Here is a 23,029-nt window from a genome sequence, read left to right on the forward strand (position 1 = left end):
ATTTTGATAAAAACGTTTAGAATAAATTTGCAAATGCTAATTGTCACTATATAGATTTACAGAAAAAATTTGACTATATATTTTTACGAGATTTCATATTATTTATCTTTATTAAAAACAATTTATTCCTTAATAGCACTGTAATCACTGTTTGCCTTTTGACATTGCATGACTGAAATTTGTCGTACTATTAGGTACCAATGTCCTAAACACCTTTCAATATTATGATAATCCTGGGACATTGCTTAATTCGATGCGAATAAATACGAGAAAAATCTCTGAGTCAAAATAATTTAATATGTGAATTGATTTTTAAACAATAAATTACTAATTTAGTTTTTGATTAAAACAAACTCTTTTAATATAACGATAGTTAAAATAATCATAGTTTCAATGAAAACCAAATTTTTAATTAGTTTTTAGAAACTGTCAAGAAGATATAAATTTATAAAAATGTATAGAATATATGATATGTATTCAATGAATCCTATAAAATGTAATTCTTTTATTTCAAATTATTCTTAATAATTAGTATACGAACGATAAGGTAATCGAGGTACCCTCGAAGTACCTTGATGATTAATTTTTATTTGTATTCATTCTATGCTTACGAGGATTAACTTATAAAATAAAATAATAAAATAATAGTTATTCTCACAATAAAAACTGATATAAACTGTATTATAAGCCATATAAAAACACGTATATCTGCTAAAAATGAGCAGTAATTTCGGTTTTTCCTGGATATTCACAAGTATCAGTAAATTATTTTAATATATTATTATATTTTGAAATACTTCCTAAACCCGATATCATTGGATTTGGATATTTATAATCATGTTAAAGAAGTTTGTAACACGAAATGATTTCACTTGTCTATCAAATACATACTTTGAACAATTGTGAGAAAACCAAAAATGACTATAGCTTAAATCTCTATAATTTATATTGTACATTCATATTTTAGCTTAAATATACTTTCTAACGGTCTGATTAAAGAAAAAGTTGAAAAAAATAAAATGTTTGTAAAATCAACACGTTCTCCTAATATTTGAAATTAATACTCCATAGTATGATTCATATTGACACTTGACAGTTATACAATGCGGATGTTTGTTGTTTTTGTTTTCTTATTATTATATTACTTTGTTCGTTCTACAAAGTTCCATTATATCTACTATATGTTTGGTTTTTAATTCTCAATTTGCTGACCTAGAAACACTGTAGAAATGTGACAGCTGTTCCCAACCAGTCTACCATAGATATCCGTGCCTTTCAACAACGGAGAGAAAATTTCACTGAAAAACAGGTCGTTGAAATATTTTTTTTTTTTTTTTAGAATAAAGGCTCGACATCAAAGGTCATTAGCCTGTAGAGGTTTTACAATGATTAGGTTATAATATATTTTTGTTAGGCTTGTAATCAAGACATAAAAGATTTACCAAATACTAAAATGCTAATAAAAAATTTATATTAGAAGTAGAAGAACTGAAAAAATCACCTCCACATGTATATCTAATATTGCTCGTGATAATAATGAAATTAGCGTTCGTAACAGTTGTGCTACGAATATTATGTGTTATAATATATGTGAAAGCACTGTTATGTTGAACTTTTTTTACCAATGAGGCCAACAAGATTTTGGACACCCACCACCTGTAAAATAAAAACCTCGTCTTGGAATGGTAGGTGGGGAAAAGGTGTCAAACCCACCTAAATTATTAACAGACACTCATATTTTTAAAATTTAAGTAATATTAATTTCTATACTAAATTTATTTAGAAACATTCAGCCCCATTAAGATTATTTCCTAAATTGCTGTTATTCATACAACTAAAAAAAATATGAGGTTAAGTTTATAGGACATAAATTATTAAAAAAAAAATCTAAGTTAAAAATTATCTAAGTATAAATAATAGCAAAGAAGTATATTATCTATATTCTATATAAATAAGTTTGTTATTTAAACATTAATTTATTTTTTTAAGAAAGTTGATATTTGAGCAAACATATCAATAACTTCTTGGTGATTTATTGGTACATCTCTTTCCATGCTTAAAATTAACAAACTTTCCAAACGACTCTCACATGTTGTTGATCGAAGTCTGGTCTGCATAAGCTTTACCTAAAATAATACAACGTATAATTTATTATTGAATAGTTTGTTGAATTTTAATTAGTTTAAGTAATTCACCTTAGAAAAGCTTCTTTTTATAGTTGCTAAAGATACAGGTATGGTTCCAAGTGCCTTATATGTCCTTTATATGTCTTAAACAAATTTGGAAAATCATTTCTAAGGTCATAACTGGATAATATTTTCAGAAGTTTCAATATCATTTTCACTGTTTTCGCTATCATTCTCCGAATCAAAAACACTTGTATAATTGTTAAGGTTTTGATATATCATGCTTATATTGATACCATTAACTAATTTATCTAAACTTTTACTAATGTAACATATTCAATCTATAGTTGAGTGAGATCTATTGAAATCCAGTTCGGAATAACTATAAATAAGTTTGCCATACGTCCCGGTTTTTAACCAAGTGTCCCGGTGTCCCGAGAAAGTGTTTCGGGACAGCAATTTGTTCCAGTTTCAAAAGTTTACTCGATAAAATATCAAGCAAATTGAAAACATAAGAAAGGATCGGTTTCTCACGGTGGAAATTGAAAATCTCGTAACAAAACTTGAGGATGAGGAATTATGAATAGAACTAATTTTGAAAGTTAATGTGATGAATTTTATGTACTTTGTTACAACTATTTAAAAAAAAATGAAACAATTTAAATCAACATGTAACTAATTTAAAACTAATGTTATGGATAACATTAGCCCCAAAGAAAATAATAAATTGGGAAAATGTCAAAAATTCAGTAATCTTTATAAAAGCTATAATGTCTAACAATCTTAATTTTGATGAATAAATGTTTTTTGAACGATTCAAAATGTTTGAAAAAATTAATCAACAAAATGACTGGTGGCATTGTCGAAAAATAGAAAATAAATGGATATATATTTTCAAAGTATTCACTGAACATGAATTAACATTCATGCATTTTCTGAGTTATTAAAAGTTGTTGAATTTATTTTTCTTTTGTCGGGTTCAAATGCACTGATGAACAGCACATAGACAAATTCAATATAATAACTAAATATAAAAACGTATATTATAAAAACGTGCTTCAACAATACATCTTATGAAGAATTCTACGACCAAAGTTTGGGAAACAAGTCTTTATTAAAACAAGTTTATGGATCAGTCAAATATGTAGTAAAATCAACAGAAAAAACTCTGCACCCCAAAAGATCCGAAGACTAAGAATATGAATTATTATGTTATTATTATTATATTGCTTCTATATATAATTCATTAAAAAAAAATATATATATATATATATTTTTTTTCTTTCGTATGGTGATAGGTTATATATAATATATAATATTATAATATTGTATTTTTAAAATATTTATCCGTTCAAAAAATCCCGGGTTCGGAAAAATATAATCTGGTAACCCTAACTTTAAAGGCATCACTAGATAAAACGTTTTCATTCTTAATCAACTTTAAACATTTAGGTAAAAGTAGTGTAAATTCTTTAAGTATATTTCTAGATTTAGAAAATTGATTTTCAATAGATAAAATGATTGTATCCAAAATTCTATGAAAAACCCCAGTCCTAAAATTATTTACAGATGAAGATAAAAGCATATCTCTAGCTTATTCTCCAGCCATAATTTTTTCTTCTTGATCTTAACCAAGGAAAACCTGTTTCATTAAGATTATTTTTATTTAAAATTAATTTTGTTTGGTCAATTAAATTGTTATAGCCTCGTTCTGTTCTCATATCTATTAAATGGTTTTTTGCAACATCAATTAAATTAATTGCCTGTAAAAAATCAATTGCCTTTGATAGTAGATATCTTGACACTTCAGACGTAATGGCAAACATTTTTTCTAAAAAATAACATCATTAAAATAAATTAGAATTATGTTATTTTACTTAAAAGATTTTCAGCAGTTGAGGCAGCTTCGCGGTCTGAATTATTTGCATCAGAAATTTCTTATATATAATTTCTTCTGATAGTGCAGAATATTTTTCATTAATAATAATTAATACCCTATCATGAGAGGTCCATCGTGTAGTGAAAATCCGCTTCATTTGACGTAAACAATCATTAGAACAGGGGTCGGCAAGTAATTTACATTGGAGTCTTAAAGTTTAAAATAATAAATCATTGAGGTCAAGTGAAAAAAATATTTTTCAAATATTTATATTTTAAAAGTAGTAGTATAAAAATAAAAATAATTATTTGGTTATTACAAATAATTTATATTAAAAATTACTATATTAAAAATATGAAAATTAAAGTTGATAGGATTCAAGAATATTGCCTTCTGCGGTCCGGATTCGGACCGCGGTCCACCAGTTGCCGAACCTTTCATTAGGATATAATTGTTCTTGTCATTTAACAAAATTAGTTGTTCGTTTTCTAGCCCTCATAAAATTAAAAAAACTTCCAATATCGCCAAAAAAATATTTTGAGACAATACAACAATCACGTGTATCAACTACTACTAGATTAAATAAATGCACACAACACCAAATATATATGGCATGTAGATTTTCATTTTGTATTTTGGTTTTCAAACCAGAATATTATCTTTGCGTAGATGCAAAAACATTATATTCTTGAGCTACCAATTGTATATTCCACTGAATATTTTAGATCTTATTATTTCCGATATAATATTAATAAATGATTTTGGGTGACATTAGACAAAAAAGTTAGTCGATTTTTTTTTTAATACCTTCAATTTGATCTATATGGTGTTTCAAAGGACCATGATTGTTTAAAAAAAGTTTAACTAATTCCAAAAAATGTCCTCTATTATTTGAATCAATGTCTTCACGATGACCTCTCAAAGGTATATTTTATCTTCCTATGTAAACAAGGGCATCAATAATCTGTTTTAAAAGTTCTCGATTGTCAGTCACCTAACGATTTGCATTTTCAATGAGTTTCAGATCAATTCGGTCATTTCTTATATATAATCCATGTGCTAAACACTTTGCATATGATCTGGTGAGGATTCATTTTAATAAAATATGTGAAATATTTTTGAAGTCATTAGATCCATTTTTCACTAAAAACAAATTTTTTGTTTCGGGTAAACCAAAAAGCTTACAGGTTAGACAAAATATTCGATTCAAAGGTGGTGAATATGATAGCCAATACATATTTATAAGCTGCCCATCAGTATTTTTTTTTATAATAATAGCATTCATTAACTGACCTAATATGACCACTTTCTTCATATGTCTTGGGAAATGTATTATTTAATAAATCATTAGCATTTGGCTGACATGGACCAAGGGACATATAATAATGCAACATTTCATCTGATATAACTAATGGACGCTGGATCATTTGCAAATACTAAAATAATATTTGTATAAATATATAATTATTTAAATTTTTTATAATAAAATAAGTAGTAAAAATATTACAAATACTCTCTGTTTTTGGTACATCATCTACGTGTACAGCAATATTTGAACTTGGCATTAAATTATTTTAAATTTTCATCACATCTAAGTTCTCGGTTTGAATTTTGTCATTAAACCCTAAATATACATCAAATTAAATTTTATGAATTCTTCAAAACGTATAATAGGTACAATGGTATATTATTTTAGTTCAACAAAATTGAATAATTTTTATCTAATTGTTATCTTATTAGATATAATTAGATTTAAAAGTTGATATCTGAACATGTATATATAGTTTTAATCAGTTGAGTTATAATGAACTCACAATATTAAAAACAAAATTTGTTAAATTATTTAACGTTACAAACATTAAAATTTTATATGAAACATTGTTAACCTCTTCGCCCCGTCACTGTGTGAAAGCGAATCAAACCTGTCTGATGTACGGATATCACAAGACCGTATTCAGGTAAATTTTAATTTAGACGTTTTCTTTTTCTCTCATTTATGTCTATTGTATTTTTTTATTTATATATTTTTTTTTCTATTCGCCTGTTATAATATCAATAGTATAACATTATTTTTCCTTTTTATTATAATATGTAAAGGATTTCAGTCCATTAAATTAAGCTAACTAATGTATATTCATTGTTGCTTTAAAATAAAAATAAAAATATTATGTTTCTCTCAAAATCCGAAAACTTAAAGCGATAAAAAAGTGTTGTTAAATAAGATTATATATAATTATTATTTCTGGAAAACAGTAATTTCTGTTGCCCAAAATAAAACTAACATTTAAAAGTGTTCAAAATACTGGACCCAGAGTTCGAATGTTTTGAACGGTTTGCTGCGATTACGTCCAAAACGTGTGATGTCCTCCATCGAAGCGCATTACCAAGTTTAAACTATGTGTCTAATGCCATATTCTTGACCAATCAATCACTCATAGATGCTTACATAGGACAGTGAAAGGACTGCAATGCTGTCTGAAGGGACGCAAGAACAAACGAACGCGATCGGTAGCCCAGACCCGAGATCAAGGCACCGAGTGCGCGTCCGCACGCGTTGATCGACAATCGTGTGCGACTGATGTTACCGTGTACCAGGGGCGTATTTTAGGGGAGCAAAGGGATCGATCGCCCCCCCTGAATCCATATATAAGGAATTGATTATATGTGAGGTACACATTTTAAATTTCTTTAATGAGGATCATTTCATAACAAAATTAAATTACACGTTGCTGTGAATACCGAATTGGGCTTTTTATCGGGTCCATACTTAGTGAAAAATCAATTAAAACACAAACGTAACTTTCAAAACACAGGCAGCTGATAAACAAGAACTACATAAAAGTAAATTCTAAGTTATTCCGGCATAAGATAAAAAAAAAAAAAAACCACAAATATTAAGGATTCATCTGATTTAAATACAACCAAAAATTTTACTTGTACATTTTGAGTTTGGATTAAAGAAAAAAATTTGAGTTTCCCCCTCCCCCTCCCCTCATGAAGTAAGTCTAAATAATTCTCTGTCATGTACACGGTGTTCGCTCTCCGTACGAGTCGCAGTACCGATGAGATCATCGATCTTGCTCGATAGGATTTAACACGTCCGTCATCATACCGTACACCCCGCGGTTCTCGTATCGTTTCCCCGTGACAGCTGTGCACGTTTCGGTTTCCGCGGCCTCGGTCAGGTAAGTTTTTCACCAGAAACGCACATCACCGTTGACGTTCGTGCGTTGTACCACGTAAATGTTCACTCGTTAATCCTGAACGTAAGATGAGTATTTATTTACGATGCGTAGGTTCGTTTGAAATTCATACAACATGGGCTTGGTAACTGGGGCCCGCCAAAACATGTTCTGTGTAAAGTTATGATGGTCGATGAAGATTAGTGTACAGTAATGAAACTAAGAATGCAGAGATAAATGAGAAACGGACATAGCATACGATTCAACCGGGTGTACATTATTTTAAGCAACCATGTATGAAGATATAAAAAATAAATACAAATCAAATCAACGATTTTTCACCTATAAATTGTATCATTTAGAGTTTTGTAACCAAAACGAATTTTTTTTCTTTTTTTTATAGCTTAAGTGAAAAAGTACGATTTCAGTAGGTATTATTATAACATTTTATTAAATAGTTTGGTGCCAATTATTTTAAATTGTATTCCTGATATTATTTTTTTCGGTCAATTCACTAAATAGTTTTTTTAGCACAACTGGTACTGACACTTTGTAATATAGGATTTAACATATTAAATATAAATATTTTAAAGAGTTGCAGCAACTGTTTTATTATATGATTTTTCTATCGGGTAGTACATTAAAACCATGTTTAAGTTTTTCGTTCAAAAATCATAGATTTCTATTATATATTATTTTCAAGATTTGATTCTGGCAAAATTATGACACTGTTAAAGCGTTATTTTAACGTGATAAATATGTGTTAATTATATAGTGCGTGTGTTTGTATGCTTAATAATTACTACAGTGCATTATAAATTATCCATAAATTATCAATAGTACTGCAGGTATACATCATTATGACCATGCGATTAGAATGCGTTTTAGAAATTGAAGTACATCTGTGTATGGATCTCGGTTGAACGTCCAAAAAGTATATTAATTCAGAATACGGATATACTTCGAAATATAAATACAAACATAGTATGTATATAACAATATAATATTATGATAATTGCCAATTATTATAAATATTATTTGTTAGTTAACAAATATAATATTTTATAATATAAGGATTCAAACACATGTGTATTTAAAAACACAGGTACTCACGGCCATTTACACGTATTTTTTATATTCGTAGTATTAAATCCGGCTCGAGTAAAAACGTTGGTACCCAATAAATACGTATAACAAAAACCTTAAGCCCTAACTAATAGTATTGTTTGTAATATATCGATATGTGTAGTGTAATAATTTTTTTTTTTTATATGTTCGTGTTAATCTGTCGAAAATATCAACGATATCCGACACGTATTTTTAAATACTTTATACGAATCTGCACCCAAAATAATTCAAATTTTATAACGCCATCTATGTTAGATAAAGCTATAGTATTTAATATCAAAGAAAAATTACGTGACTTGGTAACATTAAGTTTTTAAGTCTTTTCTGATACGTATAATAATAACGCAGAATCTCATGTTGAATCATGGTGAATTTTGTAAATCTAATTTCTACACGAAAAAAATATAATGTGCTGCATAAATACATCAATATTTTAAGTTAGAGTGATTTCAGAATTGAAAAATAAAAACATTTTAATTGTTCGTTTACATTATGAAACGAAAATAAAAACTGAAGTTGAACACAAATAAAACAAAATAAGTATATATAGTATATATATATTTTATAAAAAAGATGTTTTGTAACTTATATGTTTGCCAATTGTATAACCATAATATTGTTGAATGATAAAAGAAAATTTTGTTCGATTGTTTTTTGTATACTTAAAAATGTCGATATCACGATACGATTTCGGTAAAATCCAAACGATACCGAATTCAAAAAATATCGTTGGCTTTGGATTACACAAGGTTTATAGGTAAACAATGTGTACAAAGTGATCGTGTCACCAACTATATGTTTTATTTGTAGCTTCCACACAAGTCATATTTATTATCGTATATATTATCCTATGTACAGACAACGTACATTTGTCTTTTAGTTTTTCATGAATTGCTCAGATAACCAATTTTCTAGATAAAATAATAAAATAAAATATGGGAATACTGAGGCCCGTAGTTTTTGTCCTTTGGTTAAATATTGTGTTTTCTTTTCTTTTTTTTTTTCACTAATATATCGAAGAGATTTTTATTATTGTTACAAATGTCATCATTAAAGTACCGTTTTATAATTGTCGTCGTGCAAATCAATATTATGGACATTTAATAAAATACATTAGCATGTTATATGTATACAATTCTGATCTTGTACCTTTTACCAGACATGAATTATTAAATTATTGAAACATAAATTTAAAATATCTACAGCATAATGGAAATAATAAAGGATCCATTGGATGCATATAATTCGAAAACCCGAGAAAACCTATGTTTTTAAGTTGTTTTTTCAGAGTAGTTCAATAAAACAGATTTATAATAATCTCACGGCTGCTTATTGATTATACTTTATTTTTAAGTTTTTCATTATTTTCAGTAAATTAATTATGAATAAATTATGTTTTCGGCAGAGGCGGATCAAATAAGCCACCTCTATGCTAAATACAAATTTTCCGCCCTTATCCTAAAAAAAAAAATCACTTTCGTACATCAAAATTTCCTCGCATAATAATATTTTCTCAATATTAAACAATTATTTGTTCATTTAGGTAAGGTTTATTTTTCTATTTGTCTTGAAATTTATAATTTCTGCTTCGAACACTAGGTTAAAATTACTTATTTAGTAAATTGTATATTTTACAATAATTGTAGTTGTAATTCTAACAATTATTGTTGGGTGCAGTATAAAATTTAGTATTTTGAATAATTCAAAAAATTCTATTGTACCACTTTCTGTGTCTGAATTTCGGCCCTAGACTTATTTCAATAAGATGGCTTGTGTTGAGTTCCGCTCTTTGTTTTTCGTATTTTCTGCATTCCTCAAAAATGTATTCAATTGTGAACAGGGACACCCGCGAAAATGGGGTGCGACTCGTTTGCGCACATTTACCTTTTTTACGACACAATTGCACACAAAATCACAACTCGTTTGCGCACACATATTTTAGGTTTAAATAATAAAGGTACAACTCGTTTGAGCATATTTCCTTTCTTTTGCTTAATTTTAATTAATTAATAGACTGTATAAAATAATAATATATATGCATATTGTATATATATATATATATAAAAAAAAAAAAATATAAATTAAGATTTAACTATTTTGCATTTCTAAGTATTTATTATATAATTTAACATCAAGCGACCAGATATCGGCGAGAATAAGATATATATACAACAATATAATACAGATAAAAGTAATAATAACGTCAATGATTATACGCGTAAACAATATTGTCAATTATTAATTTAATATTACAAAAATTAAAATATTTTAAAAAACATGCATTGTAGGTTTAATAAATAATAATAGTAGTCTATTATAAAATTGTACTAATTTAGAATGGTGGCATTTAAGTCCAATTTTCTTTATATAAGTTAAACGATTAATAATATTATTTTTATATTCATTCCAAATGTTTTCCAATTGTATCTCCTTATTAATTATCTCTTTTCTTTTGAAATTTATGATTTTATTGTTTATCGAATTAATTTTTAAATCAGTGTCACTTTGAATTTCAATAATGACGTCGATTACTTGATGTATGTGCGGATGAGCAGTGTAAAACTGACTGTTATATTGTTTGTGATAACTTTCTGCACCATTAGTAGTCTTAGGATTATTAGTAGGTTTACAAGCCCATAATGTTGGAGGAAAATTGCTGTCCGATGCAATGTAATTTTCTAAAATATAATCGAAAAATATAGAAATATTACTAGACGTAGTACTTGGTGCTATCGACATAAGATCACAAAATCCATCAGAAACTTCGTCAGGAGGTAAATAACTTATTCCAAAAAAACATTTCATCCATTTGTCAACTTCTGAGTCATTGTTTAAGTACTCGCTCGATAATAATTTATGTTGTTGAATATGTCTAAACCAATTTTGCCCTAAATGAAAGTTACAACACGTAATTTTGCAGTAAGGGAAAATTTGCAATACTGCATTATGCACAGATTTTTCAAAGTTGACATGAAAATAGCTTAAATTTATTATATTACCAGTAATTTGAATACATATATTTTGTAATGTTTTCCACATATTGATGTAAGTATCAGTATGTTTGTTACTTAAAAAACAAAACGCCACAGGAACATAAAAATTGTTTTTAAATACGTGAACAGTATAAAGTTAAACAAAATATTTCGGAGCAAATGAAAATGTCCCATCCCCTAAAACGTGCTCTGCACTTTGTAGCAATTCTAAATTTTGTTTACATGTAAATATAAATATATTTTCATCATCACTAAATAAATAAAATTTATTACCTTTATAAGTAAGATTATGCTGATCATCAACTAATTGTTTTTTAGCATCTTCTAAAGATCTCGGTATGTTTGGAAAGGATTTTTTTCGTTTTTCATACATGGATCTTCGAATTAATTTCATATCGCTATATTGAAGATGTTCGGAGTTATCATTGTTTTTCAATTCCCGGCGTATTAGTTTATTTGGTGTAATATGTAAATCCTCTTCAGCTCTACGTTTCAATTTGCTTCTTACTACTTCTCGATGAATTGTTCGGTCGTCGTACTCGTCATGGGTATGCGTGTTTGTCATTTTTAAAATTTTATATGATTCATTAACTAACCTAACTACAGCACTTACGGAACATTTTTATTTGTACACCTAAAATGTTTATCGCCAAATTTTAAAGTTCGGAATTCTCTAAATTTATAACTTTCTATGATTAACATTTTTTTCCTCGACGCGTTTCAAAAACATCACAAATTTCGATATCCATAGTCAATACAGTTAGTAGTTATAGTACAGCTTTCTGGCAAATGACTGTTTAAAAGTATTACGCTTTCCTAATACACGACGATTATTTTAAATCATTATATATTGATATTGATATGCTGGTAATTTGTGCTGATAATTTGTACCGATAATTCAATTACTTTAGGTAAGTCCAAATTTAAAAATATAAAATACATGTTACTTAGTGATTATGTTGTGCGCAAACGAGTCGTCCGTTTACAGGTAAACGACTGATTTCGTTGCGCGCAAACGAGTTGCACCGTGAAAATGTAGCTCAGGGGAGGCAAAACAAATGTGAATACCTAAATACTAATAGGAAGATTACCTTTACATATTTCATCTACTCATATTTTGTAATACTATCATTAATAATTTTTTTTTTTAAAATCAAAACTCATTTAAGTTTATATAAAATTACACTATTAGTTTTAATATTTATAAGAAAAAATATAATAACCTTTAAACAAAAAACAACTTTATTTGATTGAATGTAATTTATATTTTATTATTTTATTCAAAAAGTAATGACAATCTCCTTTTGTTTGAAGCAAATAAATTAATTGAATCATCAATTTGTTGATTAAAAAATGTTCATCATCATATCTTTGGTGGTGTATATTAATTAATTCCAAGCTACTCAGTCTTTCGTGTCCCATCCCATTTCTAATCCATGTTTTAAACAGCGTAAAGTGCTGAAACGTAATAAAAAAGTTATTGCTAAATACGAATTTATACAATGAATATAATTTGTAAAAATATTGATTTAAAAATAATACCTAAACTATCTTTCAACTGAGCAGGGAGTTACAGGTAAAATAATTGATATTTGTTTAACTTGGCATACTCCTGGGTAATATGTAGCATACTCGAGAATATCAACTGATTTCATGGTGGGTTCGACTACTTTATTTTTCCATATATCATACCATGACAGTTTGTTTGGGCCGAGACGAGGGTTGAAGGACCAGTCACAATGACTAATATAAAAATAAGATTATAATAAAAAACAAAAAAAATCAAAATTATAAATAATAATGTGGCGGGTGCCTATAATAAATCGTATAGGCAATTTTACCTACTCCACGCATATTGCGTGTACTGCCTTTGTAGATAGGCAACTCAGGTACACGATGGACCGATAGCGTTTGGCGGCGACTCGTGGCACGACGGCGGCGCCGGAAAGGAACGGAAACAATTTAATTATTCAAGGGAAAAAAGGAAGTTGAGTTTAGTTATTGGGGGGAGGTCTCTGTGGTTGAATCAGTCTGGTGCAATGACCACAGAGCTCACACACAAATCGGACGAAATACTAAAATTAAACACTCAGGCCACACCTTACAAACTAACTTAAAATTACGTGATGACTAGAAGACGATGGTAACTGTTCAGAAGGTCTAGGCGACCTGGACGGCCTCGCACACACCACGCCGGGTGCTGGCGGTCTTACGCTTTGACGGATTAAATAGACACAATGACGATCACGGATAGACATGCACTCTGACGATGAATGAAACAAATTACATATAACTTCAATAAATTACTAAATACACTTATGGTAACGGAGTCAAGAAAAGGCTGGTGACTTGTGTATTGCGGATGATGGTAAGGTTTTTATTTTTATCAAAACAAAACGTATATATAATAAATAATTATTACCTCAATGGCGAGAAAAATAATAAATAATTGTAAATTGTTCGCTACAGTGGCGAATACAAAAAAAAGAAGTATGCTATACAAAAATAATAATAAGAAAAAACGAAACGAGTAGAGAAGCTTCAATAGCGACCGAACGACGAGTGACAAAAATAATAATAATAAAAGACTGTGGTGCATTAACGCAACCGACGAACGAACAACGACAAAAGTATGTGAAAAACCAAAAAGGGCGTTAGCCACCGTTCATTAATAAATAGGAAAAAAAAAGACAAATAATAATTTTCATGATATAACACACGACAATACGATAATAATAATAAAATAAAAATATAACAGGTAATTAAAATTCACACAGTTGGGGAACCGGAAGGGAAACAGATAAGGAATTGGTCGACAGCCGACGTCGCCGTGCGCTACTTCACGAGTGTAAACTCACATTGCGAGTATGCGCGTTAACAATAGTACTTGTTTTTTAAAATTGTCTAGAAGTGAACCATAAAGTGTACAAATAAATTCAATATTTTCTACAAATTTTTGATCAGTTATTAGCTTCATTTTTTTTTTTTTTTTTTTTTTGGTGTAAGTTGTGTAATGTAAATATTTTTAATTTTTCATCAGAAAATCTATCTTTTAAAGACATTATAACTGATTCCAAGTATGGTATAAATAAAGATTGTCTTAAATATACCTTCACATCATTAGTTGGATAGTTATCACGATGCACTTATTTAATATTACGCCGTGGTAACTTTAACTCCAGATCTATTTTAGAAGCAACTAATTTTATTTCATTAAATATTGTATTGAACGCAATTATTACGGTCTATTTCTAACATTGATAAAAGGTTTTGAATATGTTTTGTAGCTTCTTGCAGGTAAGCATATATCCCTTGAAAAAGTTTTGATACATTTTCAAATTTTGCAGAATATTTTGCCATGATTGATAATATTACAACAAATGGCTTAGTGATTGCAGTAAGCATTTCATAGCAACGCTGTCTAGTTTTGCTGTTAAAATAATTGGATTTTGATATTTCTTCTAAGCCATCAACGATTGTTACATATTGGTCCTTACATTTTCTGATACTTTTATGTTTGTTAACGAATCTTGTTTCGCACGATTTTGTCAAAATACTCCCAACAATATTTCTACGACGTGCATTATCTCTTATAAATGTAATAACTTCTTTTATTATCCCTATAAAATTTCTAGCTTCAGCAAGTAACTCAAATCATTTATTACAAGGTTCAATCGGTGAATAGCGCAATGGAAAAAATTAGCCATGGGATAAACATTATTAATTATTTTTTGCACTCCAGATATATGGCCAGCCATCGTAGCACAACCATCGTACACCTGTCCAACACATTTATTCATGTCAATATTTAGGTTAGTATATGCTTCTAATATTGTTTGAGTAATAAATGAAGCATCAAACTCTTGTAAGGGGAAAAACCAAAAAATTCTTCATGCAAATTTTTATTATGCAGATATCTTACACAAATTGATAACTGCTCAGTACCATTAATGTCAACCGTTTCATCAACAGTGCAAAGCAAAATGATTGCATAGCTTCATTGGTAATCACTAATCTTAAAATTGAAGACATATAACATTCTAATAATTCATTTTGCATACGGTGTGACATGTATAATGCATTTTTATTGGATTTTTTTAAATAAGTTTTTAAAGTCAAATCACTAGCATCAACTCTGAGTTTTAATAATTCATTAATATTATAGTGTTGTCTATATTTCCGGTAAATTATGTATTGCATAAAATAAAAGTGAAGAAATGATTGGTTTTAATTTATCTCTATTTTTTTCAATTTTATTTTTATAACAAAAATCTAATACCTGGTCAATACCATAGTTTGTTTTTTTTCATATTTTTAAAATCTTTGGTTCGTATGAAAGATTCAATATGCCATTTATTTTTCTCATGTTGATTAGGTTTTTCTACAAATTTTTTATGATTTAAAAATGAGCTGGTTATAATAGATCCAAAATATGAACCATGTGTCACATGAGCTCGAAAGAAAATACAAGTAAGGCAAAGAGCTCCTTTCAATAACTTTGAATATACTAAACACGGGTATAGTGAAAACCATTTAAACAAAAATGGACGTTTACTGTCTTCAACATAATTTTTAAAATTGTAATGTTAACTAGGCATCCATGAATTAGTTAAAAGATTAAAATTTTAATCTTCAGAAATGTTTAAATAATTTTCTATAAAATGTCCTAAATCGTTATCGGAAAGCACATTGGTGTGGTCTACAGATATTAATGAAGGAGCAGCTATACATTCTTCTACGAGTACTTTATCCTTGTGATCAATTATAGCAAATGATTTCTATAAAACCATAAAAAATAAATGTAATGCTTATTACAATTAAATTAGTAAAATAAAAATATAATCAAAGAATTTTGAGTTTTATTTTAAATAATTAAAAAGATAACATTGTAATTTATACCAAAATGATTAAGTATTAAAAAGTTATATTCATAAAAAAAATTATTTAAAATACATCTTATTTGTTATTTAAGTAAATAGTAGGTACCTATGCAATTGTATTGTATTATTATATTAATTCATTTTTGATAAAACTTATAGATGATAAAACAATAAATTAAATAAAAGTAATCAAATATAAGAAACTCGATTTGTATTTTACTACACACTTACTTCTTTAAAATTAGCTACAACATCGGTATGGTCAGAAACAAATTCAGGGCCATCTACACATTCTTCTACTTCATGATGATCAATTGCAGCAAGTGACTTCTTTAAAAACAATACAAAATAAATACAGTAATAGGTACTTACTACTTATTATTACAATTAAATAAATTAAATAAAAATATGTTTAAAGAAAGAGTTTTACTTTTAAATAATTAAAAAATTACATTATAATATAATTTATAACTGAATTATTAATTAGGTATTTAAGTAATAGTTATATTCATGAAAATAAAAAAATAAAAATTAACCTTATTGGGTCAATGCTCAATAATATTAGGTATCCAGGTATCTATTCTTGTATTAACTGAAAAATTCATACTTAAAGTTTGAATTTAATTAATTTAATTCGCAAAAACATTAAATTTAAAGATATGATAGTAAAATGTAATTTTAATAAAATATTAACAAGAAATTAAATACAAATAATCTATGAGCTTACCTCTTTTCTGTTTTATCATTTGAAAAATAAGAATCAAGGGTCCTCATTTTCTTCTTTTTGGGAACTTAATCTATATTTGCACATCTTCACGAATTTTTTAATTAATTTAACTAAAAAAATTGGTATATTTGTAAATTGTACAGCAGCAACAGTCAACGATACGTGGACTTTGAAAACACAATCATTTGATAATCATTTATATATAATAATGGCACGTTTCTACCCATGATGGCTGAATACAATAAATGTTATAATATCTGTGTTTTCAGTGTCAAATGGTTTCTATTTCCGTCGACGACAGGCTACTTTAATAATTTATAAAACCGTATGCTTTCCAAGTATTTTGATTTGATTATTATGGTTTTCATACTACACGATTTGTATATAATATATACCTATATTATTATTCATATATATTATTCGGCAATAAACGAGATCGACCATTTTTAATTACTTTCACTCGTCCGCGCTAATAGATAATCTGTAGGAACCAGCCAAAAGTGACTCGGCGATTGAAAATAATCGTTATGTCTTTTTTTACGATTAAATATCTCCTATATGACTTGTTAGATACAAGAATAGTCGCTGAATATCCAAGATTAGCTTTACGTAAAAACACTTCCAATTTCGTAGGTGACACGAAAAATCTCAGAGGAGACAATGTCCTCCACTGCCCCCCTCCGGGAGTCCCTTATTGTAAGCAAAGTAAAGTTTCATAAAAATGTAATACTTTCTATTTATTATTATTAACTAAAAATGAAGACAAGAAAAACAAAATAATATTATTAATAGTTAATTAATCGTATAAAAAATGTTAATTTTAATTATTCATAGTTAGAAATAGAATCTCATGATCCTCATTTTTTTTGTTTTTGGTTTAAAAAAAGGAATTCTCATTTTTGGGTCCAATCAAAATCATTATTTAACTTTTCTGTTTTTTCATTAAATTTTTTTCTTTTCTGAACACCACTAATTTTTTTCGAGTTCACATTAAATGTTTAGTAAAATAGTGTAAAATAAAAAAAATATTATATTACATGCTCACCAAAAACGCGTGATAAATAACAACATTTTAAATAGTAGGAATATGACAACTAAGTATCGACTTATTCAATTTAACATGTCAACTAAATTAAACGAATAAAGTTATCATAATGATAATATTAATAATAATAATAATAATAACTAACGTAAATAATAACAACTATATGTTAATACGCCACTTCTCGTCCTCCTAAAGAGTATTTAAATTTTTAAATTTCAGAGACATAAATACGCGATGAACCCGTACTCCTAAAAAATAACAAATAATAATCATCATCGTCATTAAAGATATCCTAGAATAAAAGCTAATATAACCTAGCAATACAGGAACAAATAAACAAAATCAAAATATACCTTTCATAATTTCTAAATTATAAAATTAATAATAAAATAAATAAATAAAATATTTTTCCATATAAGAAAAAATAAATATTAAATACAACTTTATTTTGCTTTCTGTCCAAAATGTTTTTCCCCACCAACATTTACCACCCTATATGGCCGCATAGGTCGCAGTGCCTTAAATCCATCTTTGATTTTAGGACAAATTATTGTGTATAAGCCAAAGAGATTTTTTCGAAATAGATTTTAGTGTAGAAATTGAAGGTATTGATCGTTTTTTATTCCATTTCATTGAAGCTCTAATCGGATTATAAAAATATTAAAATAAATAATATACAAAGAATAAAATAATCAATTTATATAAGTACGTGACAAAAAAGAAAAAATAACGAATAGTGTAAAATATATTTTTCTTGCCAAAAACTTAAGACAGTTTATCAGGTTGTCACGCATCTACTCGTTTTTAGCTATGTGTTTAAAATATATTATACATTTCATACCTTTTCCATAACAATCGTCACATCTATCTTTTTCTTTTCGAAAACACAAATGAAGTGAATATCATACATTATTATACTTTTTTGTATACTAAATACTGAAAATGTTTTTTATTTCTCATACTTGAATATAATTATCATCTACAAACTAATATAACTTTAAAAACAAAAAAATATCAATTAAATTTCTTAGGGCGTGCCCTAAGAAATGTGATTGATATTTTACGCGCCCGGATGTATAAAAAATTCACTTTTCATTCGTATATTATTAAAAATTTACTAATTTTATGAAATATTAGGTGGTTTTTTTTTTCTTAAGATATTTTTCTTATATATCAACTAAAAAACTAAACGTTAGATGTCTACTAGTTTTAAAACTATCATATTTATACCGTACTTGAATGAACAAAACTCATCGAAAACTTCCATTAGTAACGGGAAAGCATTCAACAAACGTACTTCGTTTTTTTGACCAAAAAAGTAATCTTTTGATAAATTCTTATTTATGCAATATATCTTGTACGTACATGTTTCGCACATAACATATTGCATACGGCAATTCGATTAAAATATAATAAATTATTCTTCCTTTACTAACACAAATAAACAACAATTTACCAAAGCGTTATTTTTGTACATTACGGGTGGATATAGTACTAATGAGTGCTCAGTACGAGAAGCATATAGTTGGGGTGGCCAGTAGTAATTAGCCAATAGACAAAATAATAGGTCGATTGAAACATGAGTTTCACTCGATTGTGACTCCCTTTAATTAATTTTTTTTTTTACTTTTTTAGAAAAAAATTGAAATTTTTATATTTTCGTTTAACCCACGATTATTAAAATTAGATTAATAACATGTAATAAAGGTAATATATTATAATAAATAACAATGAAAAACGACGCTATGCACAGAAATTAAGTAGCTATATAGGTATATATTCTTAATTTAATGGATATTCCGTATTAAATTACGATATTTATCACATTAAATACAAGTGATGAGGTAATCATAAAAACTGACGATCTACTTAAAGCTGCCATCCAATGTGACTTAAAGTTAACCAAGATAAAAGGACGTATATGGTCGTCAGTAGAGGAAATGGAAATATAGCTGGTCTGATTGTCAGGGGTTTTATGTTCCAAGTGGTAAACGATATTAAATATTTAGGTACAAATATAAATAATTCTAACAATATGCATAATGAAATAATATTAAGAATCTCAGCAGCCAACAAAGGATATTTTTTATTAGTAAAACTATTTAAATCTAAATTTCAAATCCAAAAGTTCAAAGATAAATCTATACTTGGGTTATCAATGTCAAAGTTCTAGTATATGGTTGTGAAACGTGATCGGTGACAAAAGGAGACGAAAAGAAATTGTTAATTTTCGAAAGGAAAATACTCCGTTGCATTTATGGATATATTTCAGAAAATGGAGAAAACCGAATAAAAATAAATGAGGAGATCTACCAGCTATTTCCAAAACCAACCCATAAAATCATTTATCAGAACAAACGAATTTAATTGGCAGGACATTTATAAAGTGGTAATAGTATCTGTTGTTGCATGCAGTCAATTCAACAGTTCATATGAGGATGTTTCTGAAGATAATTCCAATATAAGTACTGAAACTAAGTTAAACTGTTTTATTAAAATATTTATAAGTACAAGTATTTAATTAAATTGACAATTAAGCTGGCGTGAAGGTGCTTGCTAGAGTCGGCTTAAAATACGTCTGAATCTTAGTCTATTCCCAACCCTCTTATATACTCAGGTCTCGTGGGAATGAGTCGCGCAGCACTATGGAAGAAGTTATTTTCAATTATCGTTAAAAAGAATTGCTAGATTTATTATTTTAATAGTTGACCTCGATAATATTACCTTTCGCTCATATCTTATATTTTGTTGTGCATTATTATTAATTGCATTCATTATAATACTTTGAAATGTAGCCTTACAGCTCATATATAGTTTGTGTTTGTGTTACTCTCTGGTTTTAATTATTCCTTCCTATATCATTCACCCGATTTTTACTGTTTATGATTTATGTAATCCCCCTATGTAGTGAGAGTCATAAGGACCTACATTTATGTATGTCTGTAACACTGCAAACAAGTTCTGATAGATGAAATCAATGGTAGAAGACCCAGAGGCCACTTTAGGCAAAGGTGGATAGACACATTAAAAACAGATCTGTCAAAAATTGCACTAGGAACAGAGATAGAAGAGAGTGAAAATAGGGAGAGGTAGTGGAAAATAGTGAAAGTAGCAAAGGCACTGAATGGGCTGTAAAAGCTATAAAATAAAAAAAAATAAAAATGTATGGCGTTCGTATAATTGATGAAAAAATACCAAGACACATGTTATGTAAAATTGTAAAATTAAAATTATTATAAGTTATTTTAAAGTATTAATATTTTAAATAAAAGAAATAAAGGTAGTGTATATATGTGTGTATAGTGTATTTATGTATGCAACATACCTAAATGTATAAAAATATATATTTACTTAGTGTATATTGGTATGAATCTTGTTTGGCATTCACAGAAATTAGCAATTTTTTTTAAACCAAAGTTGATATTTTACTCTTATAAAAATGATTTTAACTTGAATACTTTATTATACCTACTTATAATTACTTAATATTTTGGCTTATTCTATCATAATTTATAAAAAATGTTTTCTATAAATGCCATCGCTCCGGCGCATACGAATTGCGTCACTAAATGATATTTTGTCGAAGTTGCGTCCGCGGTTTTCTCGGGCCATGGGTTTTTCAGCAACTGTGAATATTGTTTGGTAATAAACTCGTAGATAATTCGATTATCATCGATATTTTATCTGGAAATACCACCTTATAATTTATTGTTGAAAATTAATTTTGTTCGTGTTAGCATTAGTCTTATTAGATCTTATTAGAATCCTTCCAGTGTTGTATCTGCTAGACAAATTGCATATTTTCTAGACCCAAGATACAAAGATTTAGAACACGAGGCAACAGATGCAAGAGAGGAAATTCGAACACGAGTTAAGAGATTATTATATAATATTAGTGAAAATAATAGAGGTATGCAAATTCAAACATCTGAGACAAAAATCAACACTAGTGCACTTGCATTTCTATACGGTGATAACGACGACTATAATACAGCCGATTATATAGTTTAATATCAAAATTACTTGGCAGAACCACAACTAAAGTTTGATTCTGATGCTTTGAAATGGTAGAAGACGCGTGTAACAAAGTATCCGTTAATGGCTGTTTTAGCTGTTAAGTATTTAGGTATACCAGCAAGATCAGTATGTTCTGAAAAGTGTTTCTCGACCGCTGGTAACATAGTAACGGCTAAGAGAAGTTGTTTGGCGCCCGAGACTGTAAATATGTTGGTTTTCCTTTACCAAAACAAACAATTATTGTAATTTATTTTTATTACTATAATTATTATTATTTTTACTACTATCATATTTATTAATTTATTTATTTATTTATGTTAGTTACTTCAATTATTATGTATTACATTTTATAGAATTGTCTAGATTTATTTATTTAGTCTTAATTATGAGTCATAATTTATGACTTATATTTTCGTATGTTTAAAAACAAAATATTATGTAATATAATAACTTAAAATTAATAACTAATAATTTATATTTTTTCAAAATTAAGTTTATTTAAGTATACATATAAAAATATTGTATTATTTGTTATAATATTAATTATCAGTTTCTTAGATATATTTATTTACTCTTGTTGGGCACTGATAATACTATTTGTATATTAAATGAGTTCTTAATAAATCAACAAAATAATTTTTAGATTTCTTAATAAATAATAATAAAATTCATAAATATATTATAATACAATTGCTATAAAGAAATTTAATATTTAATAATAGAGAAATCTCAATTATTACAGTAAAAAAACATAGAGAATAAAATACATGAGTACTGTCAGGTATTTAGATACACGGATAATGCGAGTAAACGGGTATTTACAAATACACGTGTATTTTATTTACAGGTAACTTAATCCCGTTTCAGATAAGAACACGTGTACCCGTGTAATTCATTACACGTGTAATGGCGAACACTAATACGTACCAACACACCCCTATCTTTATTGATATTTATCTTTTGTAATTCTCATAACTCATAACTTAAAAATAAAGCAATCATATTTGTTGTACTACAACAATAAAATGCACATACCACGTAAAATATGAATT

General features: G+C 27.7%; 2 protein-coding genes and 1 pseudogene across 2 annotated transcripts in view; 2 read left to right on the forward strand and 1 right to left on the reverse strand.

Moving 5' to 3' along the window:
- LOC112683166 (neuropeptide CCHamide-2 receptor-like) overlaps nucleotides 1-23,029 on the forward strand; it is a 204,314-nt gene that overhangs the window by 50,866 nt on the left and 130,419 nt on the right. The gene's annotated exons all lie outside the window — the stretch shown is intronic.
- LOC112683154 lies at nucleotides 1,977-11,415 on the reverse strand. Its single transcript, XM_025554056.1, has 3 exons — nucleotides 10,798-11,415; nucleotides 2,196-2,259; nucleotides 1,977-2,126 (listed from the first exon to the last, which is right to left on the reverse strand). Exons 1-3 carry the CDS (start codon nucleotides 11,352-11,354, stop codon nucleotides 1,977-1,979), a joined length of 771 nt encoding a protein of 256 aa, XP_025409841.1. The 5' UTR covers nucleotides 11,355-11,415.
- On the forward strand, nucleotides 19,882-22,223 carry LOC112683155 (annotated as a pseudogene).

Source organism: Sipha flava, unplaced genomic scaffold, assembly GCF_003268045.1.
Source record: "Sipha flava isolate LNK unplaced genomic scaffold, YSA_version1 220_pilon_pilon, whole genome shotgun sequence".
Lineage (NCBI taxonomy): Eukaryota > Metazoa > Arthropoda > Insecta > Hemiptera > Aphididae > Sipha > Sipha flava.